Source organism: Sciurus carolinensis, chromosome 8, assembly GCF_902686445.1.
Source record: "Sciurus carolinensis chromosome 8, mSciCar1.2, whole genome shotgun sequence".
Lineage (NCBI taxonomy): Eukaryota > Metazoa > Chordata > Mammalia > Rodentia > Sciuridae > Sciurus > Sciurus carolinensis.
In genome coordinates this window covers 124,292,561-124,314,722 of record NC_062220.1, presented here as the reverse complement: position 1 = coordinate 124,314,722, position 22,162 = coordinate 124,292,561, and the positions used below count along the sequence as shown (strand labels likewise).

Below are 22,162 nucleotides of genomic sequence, written 5' to 3'. Positions count from 1 at the left end.
TTAATTCTGCCTATCCAGGAACATGGGAGATCTTTCCATCTTCTAAGGTTTTCTTGAATTTCTTTCTTTAGTGTTCTGTAGTTCTCATTGTAGAGGTCTTTCACCTCTTTTGTGAGATTGATTCCCAAGTATTTTATTTTTTTCGATGCTATTGTGAATGGAGTAGTTTTCCTAATTTCTCTTTCTGAAGATTCATCACTTATGTATAAAAATGCGTTGGATTTATGAGCATTGATCTTGTAACCTGCTACTTTACTGAATTCACTTATGAGTTCTAAAAGTTTTCTGGTGGAATTTCCAGGTTCCTCTAAATATATAATCATGTCATCAGCGAACAGGGATAGTTTGAGTTCTTCTTTTCCTATTCGTATCCCTTTAATTTCTTTGGTTTGTCTAATTGCTCTGGCTAGAGTCTCAAGGACGATGTTGAATAGAAGCGGTGAAAGAGGGCATCCCTGCCTTGTTCCAGTTTTTAGGGGGAACGCTTTCAGTTTTTCACCATTTAGAATGATATTAGCCATGGGCTTAGCGTAGATGGCCTTTATAATGTTTAGGAATGTTCCCATTACCCCAATTTTTTCTAGTGTTTTGAGCATGAAGGGATGCTGTATTTTATCAAATGCTTTTTCTGCATCTATTGAAATAATCATGTGATTCTTAACTTTAAGTCTGTTGATATGGTGAATGACATTTATTGATTTCCGAATGTTGAACCAACCTTGCATCCCTGGGATAAAACCCACTTGATCGTGGTGCACTATCTTTTTAATATATATTTGTATGCGATTTGCTAAAATTTTGTTGAGAATTTTTGCATCGATGTTCATTAAGGATATTGGTCTGAAATTTTCTTTCCTTGATGTGTCTCTGTCTGGTTTAGGTATCAGGGTGATATTGGCTTCATAGAATGAGTTTGGTAGGGTTCCCTCCTCTTCTATCTCATGGAATAGTTTGAGGAGTATTGGAATGAGCTCTTCTTTAAAGGTTTTATAGAACTCGGCTGAGAACCCATCTGGTCCTGGACTTTTCTTTGTTGGTAGGCTTTTGATGACCTCTTCTATTTCATTGCTTGAAATTGGTTTATTTAAGTTGTGTATGTCCTCCTCGTTCAGTTTAGGTAGTTCATATGTCTCTAGAAATTTGTTGATGTCTTCAAGGTTTTCTGTTTTGTTGGAGTATAGATTTTCGAAATAGCTTCTAATTATGTTTTGTATTTCACTCGTGTCTGTTGTGATGTTTCCTTGTTCATTCCGAATTTTAGTAATTTGAGTTTTCTCCCTCTTTCTCTTTGTTAGTGTGGCTAAGGGTTTATCAATTTTATTTATTTTTTCAAAGAACCAACTATTTATTTTATTAATTTTTCCGATTGTTTCTTTTGTTTCGATTTCGTTGATTTCGGCTCTGATTTTAACTATTTCCTGTCTTCTACTACTTTTGGTATTGGTCTGCTCTTCTTTTTCTAGTGCTTTGAGCTGTAGTGTTAACTCGTTTATTTGTTGATTTCTACTTCTTTTTTTGAATGCACCCCATGAAATAAATCTTCCTCTAAGTACTGCTTTCATAGTGTCCCAGAGATTTTGATATGATGTGTCTTTGTTCTCGTTTACTTCTAAGAATTTTTTTATTTCCCTCCTGATGTCTTCTGTTATCCATTCATCATATAATAGTGTATTATTTAGTCTCCAGGTATTGGAGAAGTTTCTGTTTTTTATTCTGTCATTTATTTCTAATTTCAATCCATTATGATCTGATAGAGTACAAGGTAGTATCTCTATCTTCTTGTATTTACTAACAGTAGCTTTGTGGCATAAAATATGGTCTATTTTAGAGAAGGATCCATGTGCTGCTGAGAAGAAAGTGTATTCATTCTTTGTTGGATGGTATATTCTATATATGTCCGTTAAGTCTAAATTGCTGATTGTGTTGTTGAGATCTATAGTTTCTTTATTCAATTTTTGTTTGGACGATCTATCCAGTGATGAGAGAGGTGTGTTAAAATCGCCTAGTATTATTGTGTTGTGGTCTATTTGATTTCTGGAATTGAGAAGGATTTGTTTGACGTACGTGGATGAGCCAATGTTCGGGGCATAGATATTTATGATTGTTATGTCTTGCTGATTTATGCTTCCCTTAAGCAGCATGTAATGTCCTTCTTTATCCCTTCTGACTAGTTTTGGTTTGAAGTCCACATTATCTGAGATGAGGATGGATACTCCAGCTTTTTTGCTGTGTCCGTGTGCATGGTATGTTTTTCCCCATCCTTTCACCTTTAGTCTATGGGTGTCTTTTTCTATGAGATGTGTCTCTTGCAGGCAGCATATTGTTGGATTTTTCTTTTTAATCCAATCTGCCAGTCTGTGTCTTTTGATTGATGAATTCAGGCCATTAACATTCAGGGTTATTATTGTGATATGATTTGTATTCCCAGTCAATTGACTCATATTTGTTTTTGACATGATTTGGTTTCTCCTTTATTTGGCTATTCCTTTAGGCTAGCGCCTCCTGTTGCTGATTTGCATCGTTGTTTTTCATCTCTTCCTCATGGAATATTTTGCTGAGAATGTTCTGTAATGCTGGCTTTCTTTTTGTAAATTCCTTTAGCTTTTGTTTATCATGGAAGGATCTTATTTCATCGTCAAATTTGAAGGTAAGTTTTGCTGGGTATAAGATTCTTGGTTGGCATCCATTTTCTTTCAGGGCTTGGTATATGTTGTTCCAGGCCCTTCTAGCTTTTAGGGTCTGGATTGAAAAATCTGCTGATATTCTTATTGGTTTCCCTCTGAATGTAATTTGATTCTTTTCTCTCGCGGCCTTTAAAATTCTGTCTTTATTTTGTATGTTAGGTATTTTCATAATAATGTGCCTTGGTGTGGGTCTGTTGTAATTTTGTATGTTTGGAGTTCTATAAGCCTCTTGTACTTGGTTTTCCATTTCGTTCTTCAGATTTGGGAAATTTTCTGTTATTATTTCATTGAATAGATTGTTCATTCCTTTGGTTTGTTTCTCTAAGCCTTCCTCAATCCCAATAATTCTCAAATTTGGCCTTTTCATGATATCCCATAGTTCTTGGAGATTCTGTTCATGATTTCTTACCATCTTCTCTGTTTGTTCCACTTTGTTTTCAAGATTAAATATTTTGTCTTCAATGTCTGAGGTTCTGTCTTCCAGGTGTTCTATCCTATTGGTTATGCTTTCTATGGAGTTTTTAACTTGGTTTATTGTTTCCTTCATTTCAAGGATTTCAGTTTGGTTTTTTTTCAGTATCTCTAACTCTTTATTGAAATGATCTCTTGCTTCCCGTATTTGGTCTTTTAACTGTTGATTGGTGCGATCATTTAATGCCTGCATTTGCTCTTTCATCTCCTCCTTCAATGCCTGCATTTGCTCTTTCATCTCCTCATTAGCTTCCCTGATCGTTTTAATTACGTACATTCTGAACTCCCTTTCTGACATTTCTTCTGCTGTGCTGTCATTGGGTTTTATTGATGTAGTATCTAGGTTTGTTTGGGACATTTTCTTCCCTTGTTTTCTCATAATGGTCAGTTGTCAGTGGGACCCTGAGATGTTGCAGTTTTCCACTATTGGCTTATAGTGTCCCAGTAGATTTCCAGTGTATCACCTCCCAGCCTTCAGTAGCCTGATGTCTTGGAGGAATCTGATAAAGCAGCTCATTCGAAGAATACTGCCCCTAGCCTCCTACTGGTTCCACGTTTTGGAACTGGCTCTGTGCGGAAATGCTCTCACTGTGGGCCTGCACCGTGTAGCTGGCCGTGTGGGAAGAGCCCACTGCCGGAGTGTGGAAGACTACCTTGGGAAGACTCAAGCTGCCCTGCCCGGCTCTGCTAAGCCACCTCTATCTGGGCCTGCCACCCGGGCTGAGCTTTACCCAGTGGGCAGACTCACCCGTGGCTCCACTTCAGTCCAAGTCTCTCAATGCCTCCCCTTCTTAACTCCTGGGTTGTGGAGCGACCGGAGGTGCAGTCTCCCTCTAGGCCGCCATCTTGGATCGCCCCGTGAAGAGAGCCCGCAGCCGGAGTGGGCAGAGCCGCCTGAAGAGGTCTCCGGCTGCCCTGCCCTTATCCCTGAGGCTGACTGCAGATCGAGGCTCTCCGCTGGTTCTTTGCAGGAGTACACTGCACTGCAGGGGCTCCGGGACTCGGAGCGTGCTCTGTTCAGACAGGCTCTCACTAGGGGGCCAGTTCCGTTCCGAGAACCTGGAGAAGCTGGCTGTGTGGGCGGGGCCCACCGCCGGAGTGCGCAGGACTGCCTGTGGATGACTCTAGCTGCCCTGCCCGGCTCCGATAAGCCACCTCTATCTGGGCCTGCCACCCGGGCCGAGCTTTACCCAGTGGGCAGACTCACCCGTGGCTCCACTTCAGTCCGAGTCTCTCAATGCCTCCCCTTCTTAACTCCTGGGTTGTGGAGCGACCGGAGGTGCAGTCTCCCTCTAGGCCGCCATCTTGGATCGCCCCGTGAAGAGAGCCCGCAGCCGGAGTGGGCGGAGCCGCCTGAAGAGGTCTCCGGCTGCTCTGCTCTTATCCCTGAGGCTGACTGCAGATCGAGGCTCTCCGCTGGTTCTTTGCAGGAGTACACTGCACTGCAGGGGCTCCGGGACTCGGAGCGTGCTCTGTTCAGACAGGCTCTCACTAGGGGGCCAGTTCCGTTCCGAGAACCTGGAGAAGCTGGCTGTGTGGGCGGGGCCCACCGCCGGAGTGCGCAGGACTGCCTGTGGATGACTCTAGCTGCCCTGCCCGGCTCCGATAAGCCACCTCTATCTGGGCCTGCCACCCGGGCCGAGCTTTACCCAGTGGGCAGACTCACCCGTGGCTCCACTTCAGTCCGAGTCTCTCAATGCCTCCCCTTCTTAACTCCTGGGTTGTGGAGCGACCGGAGGTGCAGTCTCCCTCTAGGCCGCCATCTTGGATCGCCCCGTCCAAAATGACATTCTTATATGCCTTGGCTATTTTCTTAAAATATGATACTCATTTTGGTAATGAAAAAGGGAAAATGCCCTGGCCTAAAATTCTAGGTCAGATCTTGACTGTTCAGATCTAGGCTCCAACCCTGCAAGGCTGCCAGTGAGTCCTATTTCAGTACTGGCTTCTGTTAAATGAGGGGCTGGACCAGATGACCACTTTGGCCCCTTCTGCTCTTGATATTACATGCAATGCTTATCTCACCCAAGAGCTCTCTCAACTTCATAAGCACCCCACAGACTAGATTGACTTCTGGAAATGACCACCACACACACAGAGTCTGGGCAAAGCATCTCTACAGGGACTAATCATGGAGACAATTCAGGACTTTGACAACTAAAATTGACATAACTGGAGAGACAAGAAGATGTTTATTCTTGGGACCTGACACAATGAACAGAACAGATTCTCTACCATGAGAACTACTGGATGCTGGGTGATCATGCCTGGAGGACTGAGGTGCCTGGGAAATCTGGGTACATGATAATATGGTACCATGCACCCTCTTCTGGTGCTATAACCTAGACACAGTGTTTGTAGAAACTATCTTCCATATGTTCAACAGTCAATCATTATGATAAAATGTTCCCATAAACTTATACCTTTACAAGCTTTGCAGAAAGCACTTGCCTTCTAATTTTTGATATTTGGAGTTCAGCTCCCTTCTCCTCAGTGCCACAACACTCAAATTTGTGCACAAATCCCTTACTGATATTAAATTATGCTCTCAATTAGATCATCAACTATAGTCCAATCTCACTCATTATAATCTGTTTATAAACCCAAACCAGCCTCACTTTTAATTAGCTGGCCTGCTATGTACAAAGTCATATTCATGTTTAAACAGTCCACACACCCTGCTTATGGAGTGAGCATCTATGGTGGGGCCCTTACCATCTGAAGGGAAATCACCAAAAAGAATCAAGACAACCCACAGTGCTTGCACACCAGAGATACATACTTGTTTCTGCCACAGCAACTGTGCATAGATGGTACACAAAAGTACAGTTTTTCACAAATTTCTGATGCTAGTTCAAACAGGTGGCTTATAAAAGAGAGGCCCTGTGAGATATCTGAAAATGACCTGGGGCACTGTGCTTCCACCTTGAGTAGTAAGACTCTACCCGCAGGGCCTCTCTCACTGGCAACATGCTGCTCCAGGACCAAGTTGGTTGCTGCTGGAAGCACTGCACTGCTCTTGAACTCAAAATCACTAGAGTTTTCCACCATGCTGTCACCCAGGTAGTGTTTGTGGAACTTCAGAATTCTTGAAACCAGGCAGGCACAAACAACATCACGTGAGGTGATGGAGAGAAAGACGGAGGCTAGAGAGAAAGAAGAAAAGCAGGGCATGGGAGTGCCAATGCCACATGACTTCTTTGAAAAGCACCCCAGGGCCTTCTAAACTCAGGTCAGTACCTTTTCCATAGATTTTGCCATCACAGTGGTGCCTGAAGCAAGGGAATCAAGATGTTGCCTTTGCTTCTGATGATACATTCAGAAGCTCCTGGAAAACTAGCTACACCCTACACATTTCCAAACTCATGCTTTTCAGAATCACCAGCTAGGGACATTCTCCTTTCAGGATTTGTGCATGAATGTGCCCAGGTACTATTATATGGTTTGAACATAAATATAATTAGCCACGTGGAAACTGTCACAAAGACCTTTCAAATCACAAAAGCAAATAAAAATAAACAGAGTATAAAGGTCAAATGAAAATACCTTTTTAAAATAAGACTAACTGGTCAGTGGTCATTAATGGATTAAAGGTACAAAAAATGATGTCTCTATGAAACTGAAGCCATTCCTGCTAATTTTCTGGTAATAAACACTGGGCATATTCTCAAGAGATTATTATTTCAGGGCAGTCTCAGCCCTGAAAAATGCTGATCCATGCTGATTGGATTAGGGCCCCCAGTGAAAGTTTTGGAGTGTCATTAAGAGCAAAGAGGAATGAAAGACGAAATAATAGGAGGCTCATTACACATGGCTTATTATTACAGGGATCTGGATATGCCACCTGTCAAATCATGTCCCTAAGACATAACAACCACAGGCAGAAAGAGCTTTTCTCTTTGAAATAAGCAGTCTTTGTTCTTTCTTCTAATACCCACAGTATAGGTAGAGAAGCTCTATGGATAACCCTAGAGAGGACTATCACATTTTCTGCCCACTAAAAATGCAGTTATTTTTTCCTGTGCTCTATTATCTTCTACATTCATTTTCCAGGAAAATCTCCAAGTAGGCCTATTTAACCAGCTTCCTCAAGTTTCTATCTTTCCTTTATCAGAAGGGCTGCATTTGTAACACAGAAGTCATACAAATAGTCTACCAAGCTTGATTCTGTTTTTCACAATAGGAGCTTACCAAAGAATGTGGGTCTGAGTTGGTCTTCACATTTCACATGCCATAGGTACCAAATGACAAGATCTTTTTATACTTGTTTTATTGTTTTATTATGAGCAATGCCTTGCTTCTTCCTGTAGGCTCATCCCAGTGGACAGACCTCCTCTATTTACACTTGTCAATTATTTCCTTGTCTCTCTTCTTTTCCTTTTCGCATCCAAGCTGTCCCTCCTTCCAGCAAAATTCCACAAGTGGCACTGTTAACATTAAGTCTGACACTTCATTCCACACTGTGCTCCAACATGCTTTCCTCACATCTTCTCTCTTCTAGACCCTCTGGGCAAAGGGTTTAAACCTCTGAGGTCTCTATTGCTTTAAAATTGTTTCTCTGTTTCAAGTTTTTTCCCAGTCTTTCAACCAACTTATAATCCCAACTCCTTAGAAGCTGATATACTGAAGTGAAAGCTCAAAAAAATGTAAAGTCCTGTACCTTCCAGACAGACTTATTTGTAAGTGAGGCAACATAATGCAAAGGACTGGATCTCGTGGTAAATACAAACATGGAAGAATTACTAGAACCAGGGAGAAGCCACAGAGAGAGCATGTAGAGGCAGATGCCACAGCTGTGGTGGCACATCAAGAATACCTTGCTGCCTCCTGTTCAGGCATCAGCACAGTGTTGATTTATGGGAGTGTATGCACATGTGTCCTTTATTAAGTTATTAACTGGAGCAAAAGGGACAGTTTCTGTGCATGTTGGAAAATCAGTCACAAAGTGTTGGGTAGACTTAACACTGTGATTATCATAAATAATATATTATAACCCTAGGAAATGAGGACATTTAATTTCTCAAGGGGAAACTTGAGTGTTCCTCTACATGTAGGAAAGGACAGGTTACTGAAAAGTCCTTATCATTCAACTTCAAAGACTTCTTTAGTTTCATTGAATATCTTCTGGTAAAAGGCAGGTGACAGAGAAGCTGGAAGCAGACAGTTGAGGCCTGGGTGAGGGGAGCTGCATCCTGCTCCAGTGCCCTGGGGCATGCAGGCCTGGTAGAACAATTCCCAACCATAAAAGTCACAGCCCAGAGGACAGGCCCAGAGGGTGCACTCACTGGAAGGCTGTGTGACTGGGGAAACAGTAGAGGCCTGAGTCTTCTCAGGTGCTTCCCCTTAGTCAGAGGCTTGAGCCAGGTCGTAGAAGGAGGAAACAGGAGGGTAAGGGACACCTGCTCTGGCTCCCCGACTGCCATAGTTTCTAGCACCAGAGTTCTCTACCTTAGTACCAATCACCTGGTACTGGACTCGGAGATTTAGATGATTCAACAGTCTGAGAGCATCTTAATTATTATCCCCAGGGCTGGCATTCAGCTTCTGTAGATGCTCTATTAATCTTTGTCAAATAAATGAATGAGTGTTCATTCCTTGCTAATTGTGCCTTCAGAATCTTTTGTGACAGCAAATCATAGCTCATCAGAGCAGTCGTCAAACACTTGGGGACATGAGCATACACCAATTGCTCTCACCAAGGCTGATGGCCACCCGCTGCAATGACTGGCAGGACAAATCTTCAGGTTGAAGAGGAAGAGTTGGTAGTTGGTGCTCAGCTACAGCTCCTACTGGATGATTTTGAGCAAGGCTGATGCCCTATAAAGCTGTAAACAGGAGGAAGAATGTCATCCATTTCCCAGAAGTCAGTGTCAGCTGTTACAGAATACAGACTTTTGCTTATATTGTGGTACACAATCTAAATATATTTTTTAAAGGTCTGAAAAGAATCTTTATTTCCAGGTAGCTCTTTGTGAACTTGAAGTGTCATATCATCCCCAGTAAATTATAGCTTCTGTAATCAAAAACGTGCTAACTTTGATTTAAAAAAATAAAAAAAGGTTCTCTTCATGTCCCCAGGCAGAAGGGTGCAGAGGATGGGAATGTGCCCATGTAGTGGAGGCACTCTGGAGAAGCACAAGACCAGGGAAAGGAAGAGGGGACCACACTCTCAGGAAGGTGGCAGACTTTGCAGATGGTTCAGTTGCTAATCACCCATCACCCTCCCCAGGGCCAGGACTTTACTGGAAAAGCTCTCCATGGACCCATGTCTACTCATATGGATAACTTGAGGACAGCCTTGCACACTGGAATGGACTCCTCTTTCAGGCTGGCCATGCCCACTGCATGGGCACCTTGAGGACCACACAACTGGCATTCCTGATGGAGATCCTGTCCTGCTGTTTCTCCAAAGTGAAAGAAGAGCATTCTAAGATTGAGAGCCTTAGACTAGGACAGCACTGAGCAAGGAATGTGCCACTGAGCTGCCCTGTGACTTGGCAAGACTCTGCCTTAGCGCTTCCTCTCTTTGAAGGCAGTAATCATCCTTTGACTTCACAGGGTATTTTGAAGAAAAAAATTCAGTGGTTAAAAGTATTTTGAAAATAGTAAATTAATATATCAATATAAATTTTAATTTTTGCAGTCAGTAAATCAGAGTTAATTCTTTAAATTCCCTTTAATATTTTAAAAGTACAGTAAAGTGCCTTAACATTCCAGGAGATTATGGCACATTCTCAGTGCTGTGGGAACCCAGGAGAAGCCTTGATTGACTTGTCCTCCTTCCTCCCCTTTGCCTAGTACCATATGCACAGGGGTCACAAGCAGGCTAAGGGTGTGAGTGTGTGATCTTAGAAGCAGTCATCTTTCTCCACCTACTACCTAACAGAGGAAGTCATAACTATAGGGATCTTTCTACTTTCCAGAGCCGCATGACAAGGAACTGCTCTTCAATTATATATAAGCACAGGGATGGACTTACCATAGGAGAGAGTTAAGTATATGTGTTGCTATAACTGGAAACTGACAAAGATATTAAATCCAATAATCATGAATTCTTGTTTATCTTCTGTTATAAAGAATATAATTTCATATTTAAGTTTAATGAGGAACAGCAGCACATAATTCAGGAATTCCAAAGAAATGATTGAGACACCTATCATATGAGTGAGCAAGGATCTTCTTCCCTGTGTGAAGTTTCAACACCTCCAGGCAGGCATAGGCTGAAAATCCTGTACATCGGATACCTAGGGCATGAGGTCAGCATCTCTGGCAAATGCCACCTCTGCTATCTCTCCAACACTTCTGGAAATGAGCTCCACTGGGGTTGGGGTTCTCCTGCTCACCTGTTGCTGGGTCTCTTCCAGGTTTCCATTAGCCCAGAGGGAGAGACCAAGACCATGGCAAATTTTAGCCTTATCTTCTCTTCAGTTCATTTATTCAGCTAACTTAAACCTGAAACCAGATAGAAAAATTTAAAGATACAGAGAAGACAGATAATTCCACCCCCTCAACAAGTCCTGGCAGATGACTTTGCTTTAGGGGTAGTTAAAGAGTGCTAAAAGCACAGCTAGAGAGGAAATGAGGACAAGAGTTCCCTTCAAATGCCATGTTAGCAGCAGAGTTTCCAGGACACTCAGAGAAGACCCATGAAGAGCTCCAGCAATGGCTATAGTAGCAGACAGGATTGCAGGGAGGCAGATACAGAAACAAATAGAAACTCAACCTGGCCACCCTCCCAGATGTGAACCCCTTAGCTTTACAAATGGAGACTATTGACTGATAAATTTATCTTGTCCCATTATCTGGCTGGAAAAAGCTTTTACTGACAGTCAAGCACAGAAGTCATGATAACACTTCTTCCTGTCTCACTGCACGAAGGCATGCAGTGTTCTCCTGAAAGCAGAACAGGATACGGCCTGCCTCTGTTGATGTTGCTGATGCGATGGCATGTTCTAGTCCACTCTGTGTACCTGTAAGTCTGAGACTTTGATGTACCTCAGTGGGGTTGCAAACCTATAATATTATGAGTCAAATATTTAAATGAGACTGTCCTCATTTTAATGGCCTCCAGATAGGCAGCTGGAATCTGGGTCACTTACCCACAGCAAGCTTCTTGGTTTCAGGACACCAAGAAGCCTCTGGGGCCTTGTGGAAGTCCAATGTGCAGGCAGTCACTTATTTTATTGGTCACTAAACCATTCTCAGTGTCACTCTGCAGTCATTATCCTGCTTTCTGAGAAGAGCAGCTGGCTTGTGTGGAAGATGGCATGGGGGCTCCAAAGTATGCTGCACACACAAAGCAGGGCTTCCCTCTAGTCTAGGTCAGGAGTGGGTGCTGCCTCTGAGTACATTGCCTGGTCAATTTCCAGCTGCTGGAAAGGAATCAAGTCAGGTCAGAGTCTAATAAAAGGGACATTCAGGTTCAAGGTCATAAAATATGTATTTCAAAGTGCACATAACTCAAATTTTAGAATCAGAGTTTTCTCTCTAAATTGTCATTTGAGTAACAAAAATATTACTTGAAAATAACCCACATTTTTATCATTTTATTTTTTGGGGGGACTGGGAATTGAACCCAGAGGTATTTTGTTACTGAGCTACATCCCTAGCCCTTTTTATTTATTTTGAGACACAATCTCACTAAGTTGCTTAGGGCTTTGTTGAAATGCTACAGTTGAACTTCAACTTGCAATCTTCCTGCTTCCCAAGTTGCTGGAATTACAGGCATACACCACCATATCCTGCAAGTTGTATTTCTAAACACCTCACAGAAAGTAGACACATGGGAAAGAAAATAGTTCTTGAGAGAAGACCAGGAGAACAGTGGTTGTTTTAAACTTGAACAAGCTTCCAGGTTGGTTCTTCAGTGTCAATGTCCCTGCCAGGTCTGTGTGTGACTCAGAAGTAAACTGCCTGGGTTGAGCCACCATAGAAGGTGTCTTCAGTGATAGCAGGGACTTTTCTTGGTTCCTGCTGTAGCCCAGCACCTAGGACACCTGCCTGGCATTCGGCAGGGGCTCTACAAAGAAGAGGTAAGAACCCACTAGACAACCAAATGCATGGTGCACACCTGCAATACCAGCTACTTGGGAGGCTGAGGCAGGAGGATCACAAGTTCAAGGGAAGCCTAGGCAACCCAGGTCCTCTCTCAAAATAAAATTTACAAAGGGCTGAAGGTATACCTCAGTGGCAGAGCACTTGCTGAGCATGTGTATAACCCTGGGTTCAATCCCCAGCACTATAATAAACAAAACAACACTCCACCAGACAGATGTGGTAACTGGCCTGCCCAGTTTGTATGTGCATCTGCTGTGTTCAGGAGGTTGAACCACTCACCCAACTGCCCAGGGCCTAGCACACCAGACACTGGTGACATAACCCCAAGTAAATCACTAAACTGCAAAATCACTCTGCAAAATGAGAAACCGGCAGCTTTACACTGAAGCATTCATCCACATCGCCTGGACTTGCTCAGCTTAGACCAAGCCTCACTGTGAGATGCCAGTGCAGGGGACAGGATGATGCTCATCTGCAATCCCCTCCTCTCTGAAGGCCCAGGAGAGAGCTCTGGGGCATTTTCCAGATGAAGTGTTTCCCCCACTACCAGAGGCTGCAGACACAACTCAGAGCAAATCCAAGGGATCCTGCACCTGTGTTCCAACTCAGACCTCATGAGAGGGGACACCTGATTTGGTCCATGAGGGAAGGCATTAACGTGGAGCTCTCCATAAGGTAAATGCCATGAAGATGCTGCAAATGAAGAGATTTTAGAACTCTATGAGACTTAAAATTAAAGGAACAATAAAAAAGGAACTGGGCAGAAACTGCCTTATGACTTATGATGCCTTATGATGGTACAATGTCTCGGCAATCAGCTATTGCATGCATGGGTATAGTTTTTCAGGAGTTCTGAAGAATGTAACTGAAGAGTTGTCAGATGCTGGGTCTCAATTTAAGAGTTTTCACAAATTCAACTGAAAATTGCCCATAGATTTTTGGAATTTCACCAGTCAAGTGCTTCTGGAAACCAGAAATCATTGTTCATATTTAATGCAGAGCCCCTTCTGCAAAGAGTGGGAGCTAAATAAGACCTGGACAGAGGATTGCAGGCCCTCAGGACCCTCTGTCTGCACCCAGTGCAGGCCCCTCTGTGCAAGAACAGGGAGCCACCTGTCTCTCCCTTGCTCTCCTCTGGGCTCACTGCTTCTTTATCCAGGGGCTTCCCAGTAGGGGCTGAGCAGTAAAGAGGATAGTAGAGCTGCCCAAACCCTGCACTCTTCTCTGAGGTTGGAAATGGACCCAGACAGGGTCTTGTTTTGTTCCTGAGATAGAAAACCCAGGCTGAGCCTCACTCTGCAACTAACTAGCCACATGGTCAGGAAACAAAGGCCCTAACTGTGTCATCCTTCTCTGAGCCTCAGGTGACTTAGCTGCAAAAATGGGGAAAATATACACCCCTCAAGGTTGTGAGGATTAAATGAGATTAAATAAACTACCAAATGCAAAAACTTTTTGGAAACTATAAATAAGAGGTTTCAATGAGCCCCACTGGGTGGGGCTTCTGCTTTGGGGAAAAGGATGCATTCAAGACCAACTGTACTCAGCTGACTGACAGAACCTGATGACAGAGGAGGAAGCAAAGTAGCCAGTTCCTAGGTCTTAGTGCCTCATTCTTTTCATGGGGTGACAGAGGGAGAAGGATGGGGTAACTGGGGCAGGCTGGCAGCTGGCTGGAGAACACATGTGGGGAAGGTGGGAAACTGTGGTTCCTTTCATCTTTCTGTCATTCCTTCTAATAATAAACTTCAGAAATTAAAAAAATATTCATAGTTTACACATATTTTCTTGATTTTCATAATTCATACTGTGAAATTTCTGTAACATTCTTCAGCAATATTTAATTTTTTGCTCAATGTGTTAAAAAGTATCTACATAGAAGCTTATGTTGTTTAATTTTTTGTGGATATAGAATATCATAAGCAGGAACATCTCAGTTATTCCTTCATATTTCCATATCAAGAAAGGCGAAACATAGCCCTGCAAATATATTCTATGACTAAATCCACCATCCCAAAAAATTAGACTGTGAATCTGATTTAAAAGCTAAAGAAGTCAAAGTTGCAAACTCAAAGAACACATTAGTTCCTTAGGGTTTTCCTCAGGTGAGGATCAATAATTTAATCTTATCCATTAAAATAAGCAATTAATGTACCATTTTAGTCAAATTGCTTATGTGATTAATTTGATTATTTAAAAATATATTTAAATAATTTATTTAAAAACTATAACATTTCTTTATGTAGTTGGAATCAGTAAGATAAGAGCCTCAGCTGTTTTCAAAATTAATTTTATAATTCAGGGATTTTATTCTCACTCTTTGGCAAAATATTTTCTCTTTCATTTTTCAAATATATTATTTATCATCAAAACTGACAGTTGAGAGAAAGAATTATTTCTTATTAGTTAACATGTCTTTACCATGTTTTGTTTATGAGAAGGTAATAAGAATGACTATCTTTCAAACACTGAAAATTCTTCTAATGCAAATATAAGGATTAAATGATTACATATGTCTGTAACAGGAATGAATAGACACATTTTTTAAAGTATGAATGTCCTTCTATGTTAGTACAAAATTTGAAACTTATCCATAAACAAAACTAACTGAAAATAATGAAAGAATAAAAGATAAAATCCCTGAATTTAGAAACAGTTTAATCTCTTTTAGATATTTGTAAATTAATTTTAATTTTATAATAACCCATGTTTAGAAGATAGGATAAATAAGTAATCAACTTTTTATTTTGTACACACATGTAAATTGATTCTAGTCCTGACCCTGAAAAAATCATCATTGTACTAACAAGAAGAAGATGGGAAGTCTGAGCAACATAAAACTTTGCTATCTGAGCTGTAAAATATTTGTTTTTTCTATGTTTTATAACTTACTGTATGTTATGGTTTCGATATGTGATGTTCCCCAAAAGCTCATGTTAGACAATTTAGAAGTGAGCTGACTGCGTTATGAGTACATTAACCTAATTCAGTGCATTATTTCACTGGTACAAAGTAACTGGGTGGTAACTTAGGCAGGTAGAGAGTGGTTGGAGGAGTTAGGTCACTGGAGAAAAGCTTTTTCACCTGATGTGTGGAGCTTGCTCTTTGCTTCCTAACTGCCACATCCTGAGCTGCTTTTCTCTGCCACACTCTTCCACCAGGCTGTTCTGCCTCACCTCTGGCCCACAGCAATAGAGTCCTTCATCTAAGGACTGAGACCCTAAAATTGAGTGCCAAATAAACTTTCCTCTCCTAAAATTTCTTGTCAAATGATCTACCCCTGCCTTCAAAATAAAATGGTATCACATCCCAACTTATTCATGCATTCACCAAATATGTACCACCATACCTTTTATGTGTGTGGCACACACAAAAGCCTGAGAGTAGAAAACTGGATATGGTTCCTGCTCCCGAGGAGCTTAAAATTTGGTAAAGGAAACAGGAAATATTTGCTTCAAAGAAAGCACTGTAGAAATATGAGTTGCCCAAAATTTATGAAGACCAGGTTTGACACAGCACTGGGAAAGGCTGATCTTTCTTTATAAGGATTAGAAGTTTAAACTGAGAACTAAAGGGTTATTAGGGAGTCAAAAATTCATAGTGACTATTTTTATAAAACAACATGAAAGAAAAGGAAACTGATAAGCAGTCACATATTAAAAATTAATTATCTAAAAAATATCCTATAGATTAAACACAATTTAAACAATGAGATTGGGGATGGGTGTGGTGCAGTGGTGAACTCCTGTAATCTCAGTGACTCAGGAGACAGAAGCAGGAGGATCACAAGTTAGAGGTCAGCATCAGCAACTTGGTGAAGCCCCAAGCAACTTAGCAAAACCTTGTCTCAAAATAAAAATTTAAAATTAGGCTGGGGATGTGGTTCAGTGTTAAGTACCCCTGGGTTCAGGTCCTGGTACAAAAATAAATAAATATGTATATCAGAATGGTATAAAATATGAACAAAGGTAAAAATCAAAATCAACTGTATGAAATAAGAGATTTTTGACTTTTGAAAATCTTTCAAAAGTATGATTGTTTATTTACTACTCAAATTAAAAAAAAATTAAATTTGATTTAATAAGATTGAATTATTCTTCTCCCTTTCAATATATCTTTTCTTTCAGCAGTAGTTATATATTTTATTTTACCTCAAATTTAGATGTACCACATAGAATCAGTTAAGCATAACAAATATCCAATTTGCTCTTAAATAATTCCTTTACCTGGGGGTCTATGTGGTGGCCTGGGGAAGCCTCTGGTGGCCAGGTCAGAGCCTGAGCTGGGTGGTGTCCCTAGTCGGGGCCGGGCAGATGTGGGGCCCCAGTGGCCCTGGGCTGCAGCAGGAGTCAGTCCCTCAAGGACGCGCAATGGCCCCTGACCTCAGAGGCATGTGTGGCAGGCCCTCCTCACAGCCAGGGGTGCTGATGGAGGTCTATTAGGTGCCTGGATGACAAGTGGACAGTTTAAGCCAATTCCACAGATCTTAATAGAGCTGCCTCCCGCTGAACAGCAGAAGCTCTTTAATGAAGCCACTGCCAGTGTCTGGCACTTGGATTGGACAGACCTGTGCAACTGACTACTCTAGTTATGGGCAGCTAATGGCGATGCTGGTGAACTATGTCACCAAAGAGCCGAAGGCTGAAATTCAGTACAATGACTAGGCTGCTCTTCCTGGGAACTGGGGGTTATGCTTCAATGACTCTGACTGTCCAAAGGTAACTGAGGAGTCTGGGGGAAGCCCAGTGAATCCCCCTGAGAAATCTGCATATCATTAGTGAATTACCTTACACTGGAGTGGAAGGTCCTCCTGCATAGGCTACCACCTTACCAGTCATGGCCAGCAGTTTTTTATGAAGAAGTCGTGTTTCATGCTCATGTGTGTTGATGTGCACTGGCAGCACTTCTTAACTGTGAAACTGGAAAGAGCAAAGGCTTAGCATTGCAGGACTTGGCTTTTGGGAATCTGGAAGAGGTTACTGTGCTCAGCTAATTTTCTAAGTATACTTCTTCCTTCTCCTCACCTTGTGAAGATGGCTTCTCTTCCAGATGCCTGTTGCAGGACTGGACCCCCAGGATTCAGGGTTTCACTCAGAGCTGGTCTATGCCACAATCATGTTTATCTCATGGGTACACCCGTTTCTACCCAGTGACTTCTCAGTGGCCTCACAGGGGTGGTTGTTGTTGAGTAAAGTCTCAAATGCCAAGCAGGCTGGGTCCGTCTCCCACTAGCTGCACACCTCACTCTCTGCTCCCTAGTATCTTGTTTCTCATCTGAAAACTTATGGTAGTTCCTGATTTTGGCATTTTAAATGAAATATTTTCAGTACAAAGTATTGCTCTGAGGTAGTGGGATCCTATCCCATCTATAACAAATGTTTCCACCCTAAAGATCCCCCTAATATTGTATTCACTTTGCCTTCAGAAATACTTGACAAATCACACTAAATTATTTTTCTTAAAAAAAAATTCCTTTCCCTAAGTTCTTTTATTTGGGGGCAGGGAGTGGATATTGGGGCACAGAGGCACATCCGCAGTCCTATTTTATATTTTAATTAGAGACAAAGTCTCACTGGGTTGCTGAGCATCTTGCTTTAGCTGAGGCTGGCTTTGAACTCATTATCCTCCTGTCTCAGCCTCCGTAGCCACTGGGATTACATGCATGTGCCACTGGGTCCAGTCTAAGCTCTTATTCTACAATTAAATCATTGTTCATTAGCCTTTTAACACAAATTTAAAATCTTTCTCCATTTTATCACCTAGTCCACAAAATACCATTTTACTCTTCGGTTATCTATTAAAGTTTATCATAAATAATATACATTTGACTATAAGAAAGCTATCAAAGATCGTGGTCTAATGCCAAGACTCACTGAAAAAGAAATGCAATAAAATGTTTCAAAGTTAATGCAGTGAAGTAGACCATGCAATTGAGTTAGAAATTATTTTAAATTGTATTCCTACTAGGATGCAGAAGATCATTATGTTACTATATGAAAGATAAAAATTTTAAACAATTCAGCAAATAATTACAATTTTAGCAAATAACTAGTTAATTACAGTTTGAGTACATACTTATGTATTTAAATAACCATATTTTAAATTAAATTATTTTACAAATTTTGTTTCAAACTTTTTTCTGGTAAAAAGTAGAATACATAGAATTCTCTCAAATTGTTCAAGAACATGAAAAATGATTACTTAAATTTATAATTATAACAGTTAGGGAAAGAAAAGAACTCTTAGGCTTGGTTCACATCAAATATTTAATCTAAAACATTGATGACATGTCCCTTTGGTATTTGTCTAGAAAAATATTTTACTGTATTTCCATATATTCAATTCTATTGGTTTATCTTTATTTTAGTTATAATAAAATATAATCATCAAAAAATATGTAAAATTTGTTTTACTAATGCACAGTATATTTACTTAATATTATTTTATATAATAATTCTACTCATAAAATGGCCTCCTTTAATGCATACTATTTTGTGTATGTGGAACTTGAAATATAAAGGAATAGCTTTTTATTTTATTCAATAAATGTTTATGAAATACCTGTGAAGGATACTTTAAAAATTATTTTCTCTGGAATATTGTATTTACTATGTATATAAAGTTTTGTTATCCTTGACTATATTACAGTGAGTCAGTGTTATATAAATAGGGACTTCAAATTTTGTCTTCCCCACATTACAAAAAGACAAAACAAAAATTATTCCTAAAATAGTCTAGATTTGGTATACACTATGCAAAGTGAATTATCATATGAATTTATAAATCTAAATCTATTGTATTTATATAAATCTCACTAAAAAGTGGTTATTTCCATGTATACAACTTGATTTTATTGTAGTTATATGTGACATAAGGTTACTTAAGCTATTCAGGAATTAAAATGCAAACATTCTTATTTATTATGAAATGATAAAAAATTTATTACTGAATACCATAAAATGTACAAAATATACTGTATATATTTTATAATTTACCATAAATTGGTTTTATAAAATCCAATGTGAGTTTAGAAGTTAACCTACATGTCTTTTGACCTCTGATAATTAGAAATGTTTGATTTTTGAATGATTTATTTAATTATAGGGAATGAAAATTTAAGAAAAGCTGTATACATAAGGTTGTGCTTTCTCTTTAAGTTTTTCTGGTAGTATTACATGCATTAAATACTTTAGCACTGTGATTACAACTAAGGATATTAGTTAATTTAGACAATCTGCAATTCTAATTCTAAAGTTTACAAAATGATCTTAGGAATGTTTCTTAATCCTCTTTTGCTCATTTTATTCATCTTTAAATTTATGGGATTTATGAAAACTAATACTTGTTGAGCATTCATGTGTTTCCAATTGCTGTTGCAAAAATTTTTACTTACTTATTAGATTCAAATAAAGCCTGAGACTGAAGAAAGAATCCCATGCTTTAACTATTTCTATCTTCCAGGATTTAGTGGCATTCTTGGCCTGGGGCTTCTGATCATCTCTTACACTAGGAGAACCAGAATGAGGCTTCACTTTGCACGATTCCAAATTTGCTTTCTATCATGTATTCTCTTGAATCTTCTAAAATCTTTCAAGTTTGAAAATCCCTTGTGATTTCATTGAGTTAACCTGGCTGTTCTAGGGTGATCTATTTATCATCTGACTGAAACCTTAATTCTCCCTACAACCTTAATTTCCTCTGCTCATATAACATTGAATTCCTCTAATTTTGGGGATTAGGATGGGAACATCTTTGAAAGGGTAATGATTTTATACCTCCCACAAATGCAAATGATTCAGGCACTGTTCTATATCTTTTATGTATTACATTTAGTTTAACTTAATTTATAAATTCATATAAATTTTATTGGGCAAAATTCACATATTTCAGAGTATAATTATGTATTTCATATCCACAGGAACGTATTTGCTTGCTACTATTATTATTTCCACTTTACAGAATATTCAACTGAATAGTAATATTAATAATGGATGTCTCAGAGTAAACACAACTATTACTTGAAAATGCTGTCAGGATTTAATAAACTGACCTTTGCAAAATTGTTAAATGGTGTTTATTCAGTATATTTTAATTATTAACACTGCATTATCTTGCTTTTACTATTATTATTCCATGTTCCCTAGGTTACTCTTCTCAAATACGAATATTCTGTCAGAGAAGTGAAGAATTGTACTCCAATTGTGTACAAGAAATCAAAATGCATTCTGCTATCATGTGTAACTAAATATAACAAACAATGAAAAGGTCAAATCATGTTTACAATCTATCCCTCCTGAATCAATTCTGAAGTTTAAATGGACATAAAGAGTGTTAAGTTATTAAAATTTAAAATAATAAAGAAAATTAGAGCAACATCACTTTTACAACTGGAAATGAAAAAAAAAGTCATAAGTGACTTAGTAAAGCAAAAATAATTAGACCTTAAACCATCAAGAGGGGAAATTTCACATACAAAGTAAATCGTGACACTTAAAAATCACTTAAAGAGTCAAGAACTTAAATGAATAGATTCTTTTAAAAGTGTAGATGCTGTTGGTTCAAAAATGAAGACTATTGGTTTAAAAATATATATCACATAATTAAAATCTTAGAACATTATTTATCCAACCAGTTTACTCTGTGGAGCTGTTGAAACAGATTTTGAACATTAGAATATTGGCATTTGGATACCGGTCTTAGACAATTTGGGCTGCTACAACAAAACACCATATTCTAAATAGTTTACAAACAGTAGAAATTCAGTTTCTTACATTTTCTGAGACTGGGTAGACCAAGATCCAGGTACCAGAATGTCCAGACTTTGTTGAGGGAAAGTTTCCTGATTTCCAGGGCCTTCTCACTGGGTCCTACATGGTGGAAGAGTTCCAAGTGTGCAGTTGTAAGCCTGTGCTGGGAACACAGAAATCCTATAGGCGACATAATCACTTCCGACCCCCTTCTAAGAGCAACACCCTGTGGGTTAGGATCTCGACAAGTGAATTTTAGGTAGACACAAACATCAAGACCATTAACAGTATTTCACCCAGCAAGACCTATTTTCTAAGGAGAGTTTTCCTCCCACAGTGACAGTGTGCAGCAGCTTAGATCTATTACTAGACCTGGAAACTTTCTCTTTGCTTACCCAGAAATGAATGAGAATCATGTCCATACCACCAGCTCTATGAAGACACATGGCAATAAATCACTGATAAAAATTAAAGGAAGTACAGGATCATCATATAATAAGATGTTCTAGATCACACATTGCTCTTCCATAGATCAGATTATTTATCAGAGATCACATATATTCTTCCTTATTTGCCTTTTTTCACTCCAGTGCAAGTTTCTTCCTAAGAGAACAAACATCTCTCAGTAAGTACAAAGTATCTGTCCTATTTCAGACTATGCTTCTATGATATCTCATCAATAATTTTTTTGTTGTGCAATACAATTTCATTTTTCTTTTATCTTTGAGGAATCATTGTGTAAACAATAAAATGGAATGGAAAATGACTCTAATACACCTTAACAATTATGACAAGTCAATTATTAAAATACCTTTCTTTATTGCTAATATATATTTGCTTTTTAAAGTAAATTAAAGAGTGACTGTATCTGGGATTAATTAGGAAAGAACCATAGTGACATCCTGGGAGCTCACCTCCCTGAAACTTTAGATGCCAACTGTGAAAATCCTTAGGTATACTAGTTTCAGAATATATAGGCTAGCACAAGGCTACTTTGGTTAAAAGTATTTATTCTTGAAACTTAACAGGAATTTATCTATTAGTCATTGCACAAATCCCTTTCTTATTTATTTTCACTCCAACTATGTTTTTTCAGAATTTCAAGTAAACAGACTCTGGGATTTTCAAGTTTATTACTTTTAGAATAACAAATCCTATCTCTTAAAGAGATCCAAATCATAGAGGGGTATAGAGTGAGCAACC

The 22,162-nt window shown here is 39.5% G+C and overlaps 1 protein-coding gene across 1 annotated transcript; it reads left to right on the top strand.

The window, feature by feature from the left end:
• The first annotated feature begins 16,638 nt into the window (after positions 1-16,638).
• On the top strand, positions 16,639-16,876 carry LOC124990168 (protein C19orf12 homolog). The gene is given in 3 exon segments (XM_047559903.1): positions 16,639-16,777; positions 16,780-16,806; positions 16,809-16,876. Coding segments are annotated over 3 exon segments (210 nt in total). The 5' UTR covers positions 16,639-16,662.
• Positions 16,877-22,162: the final 5,286 nt, after the last annotated feature.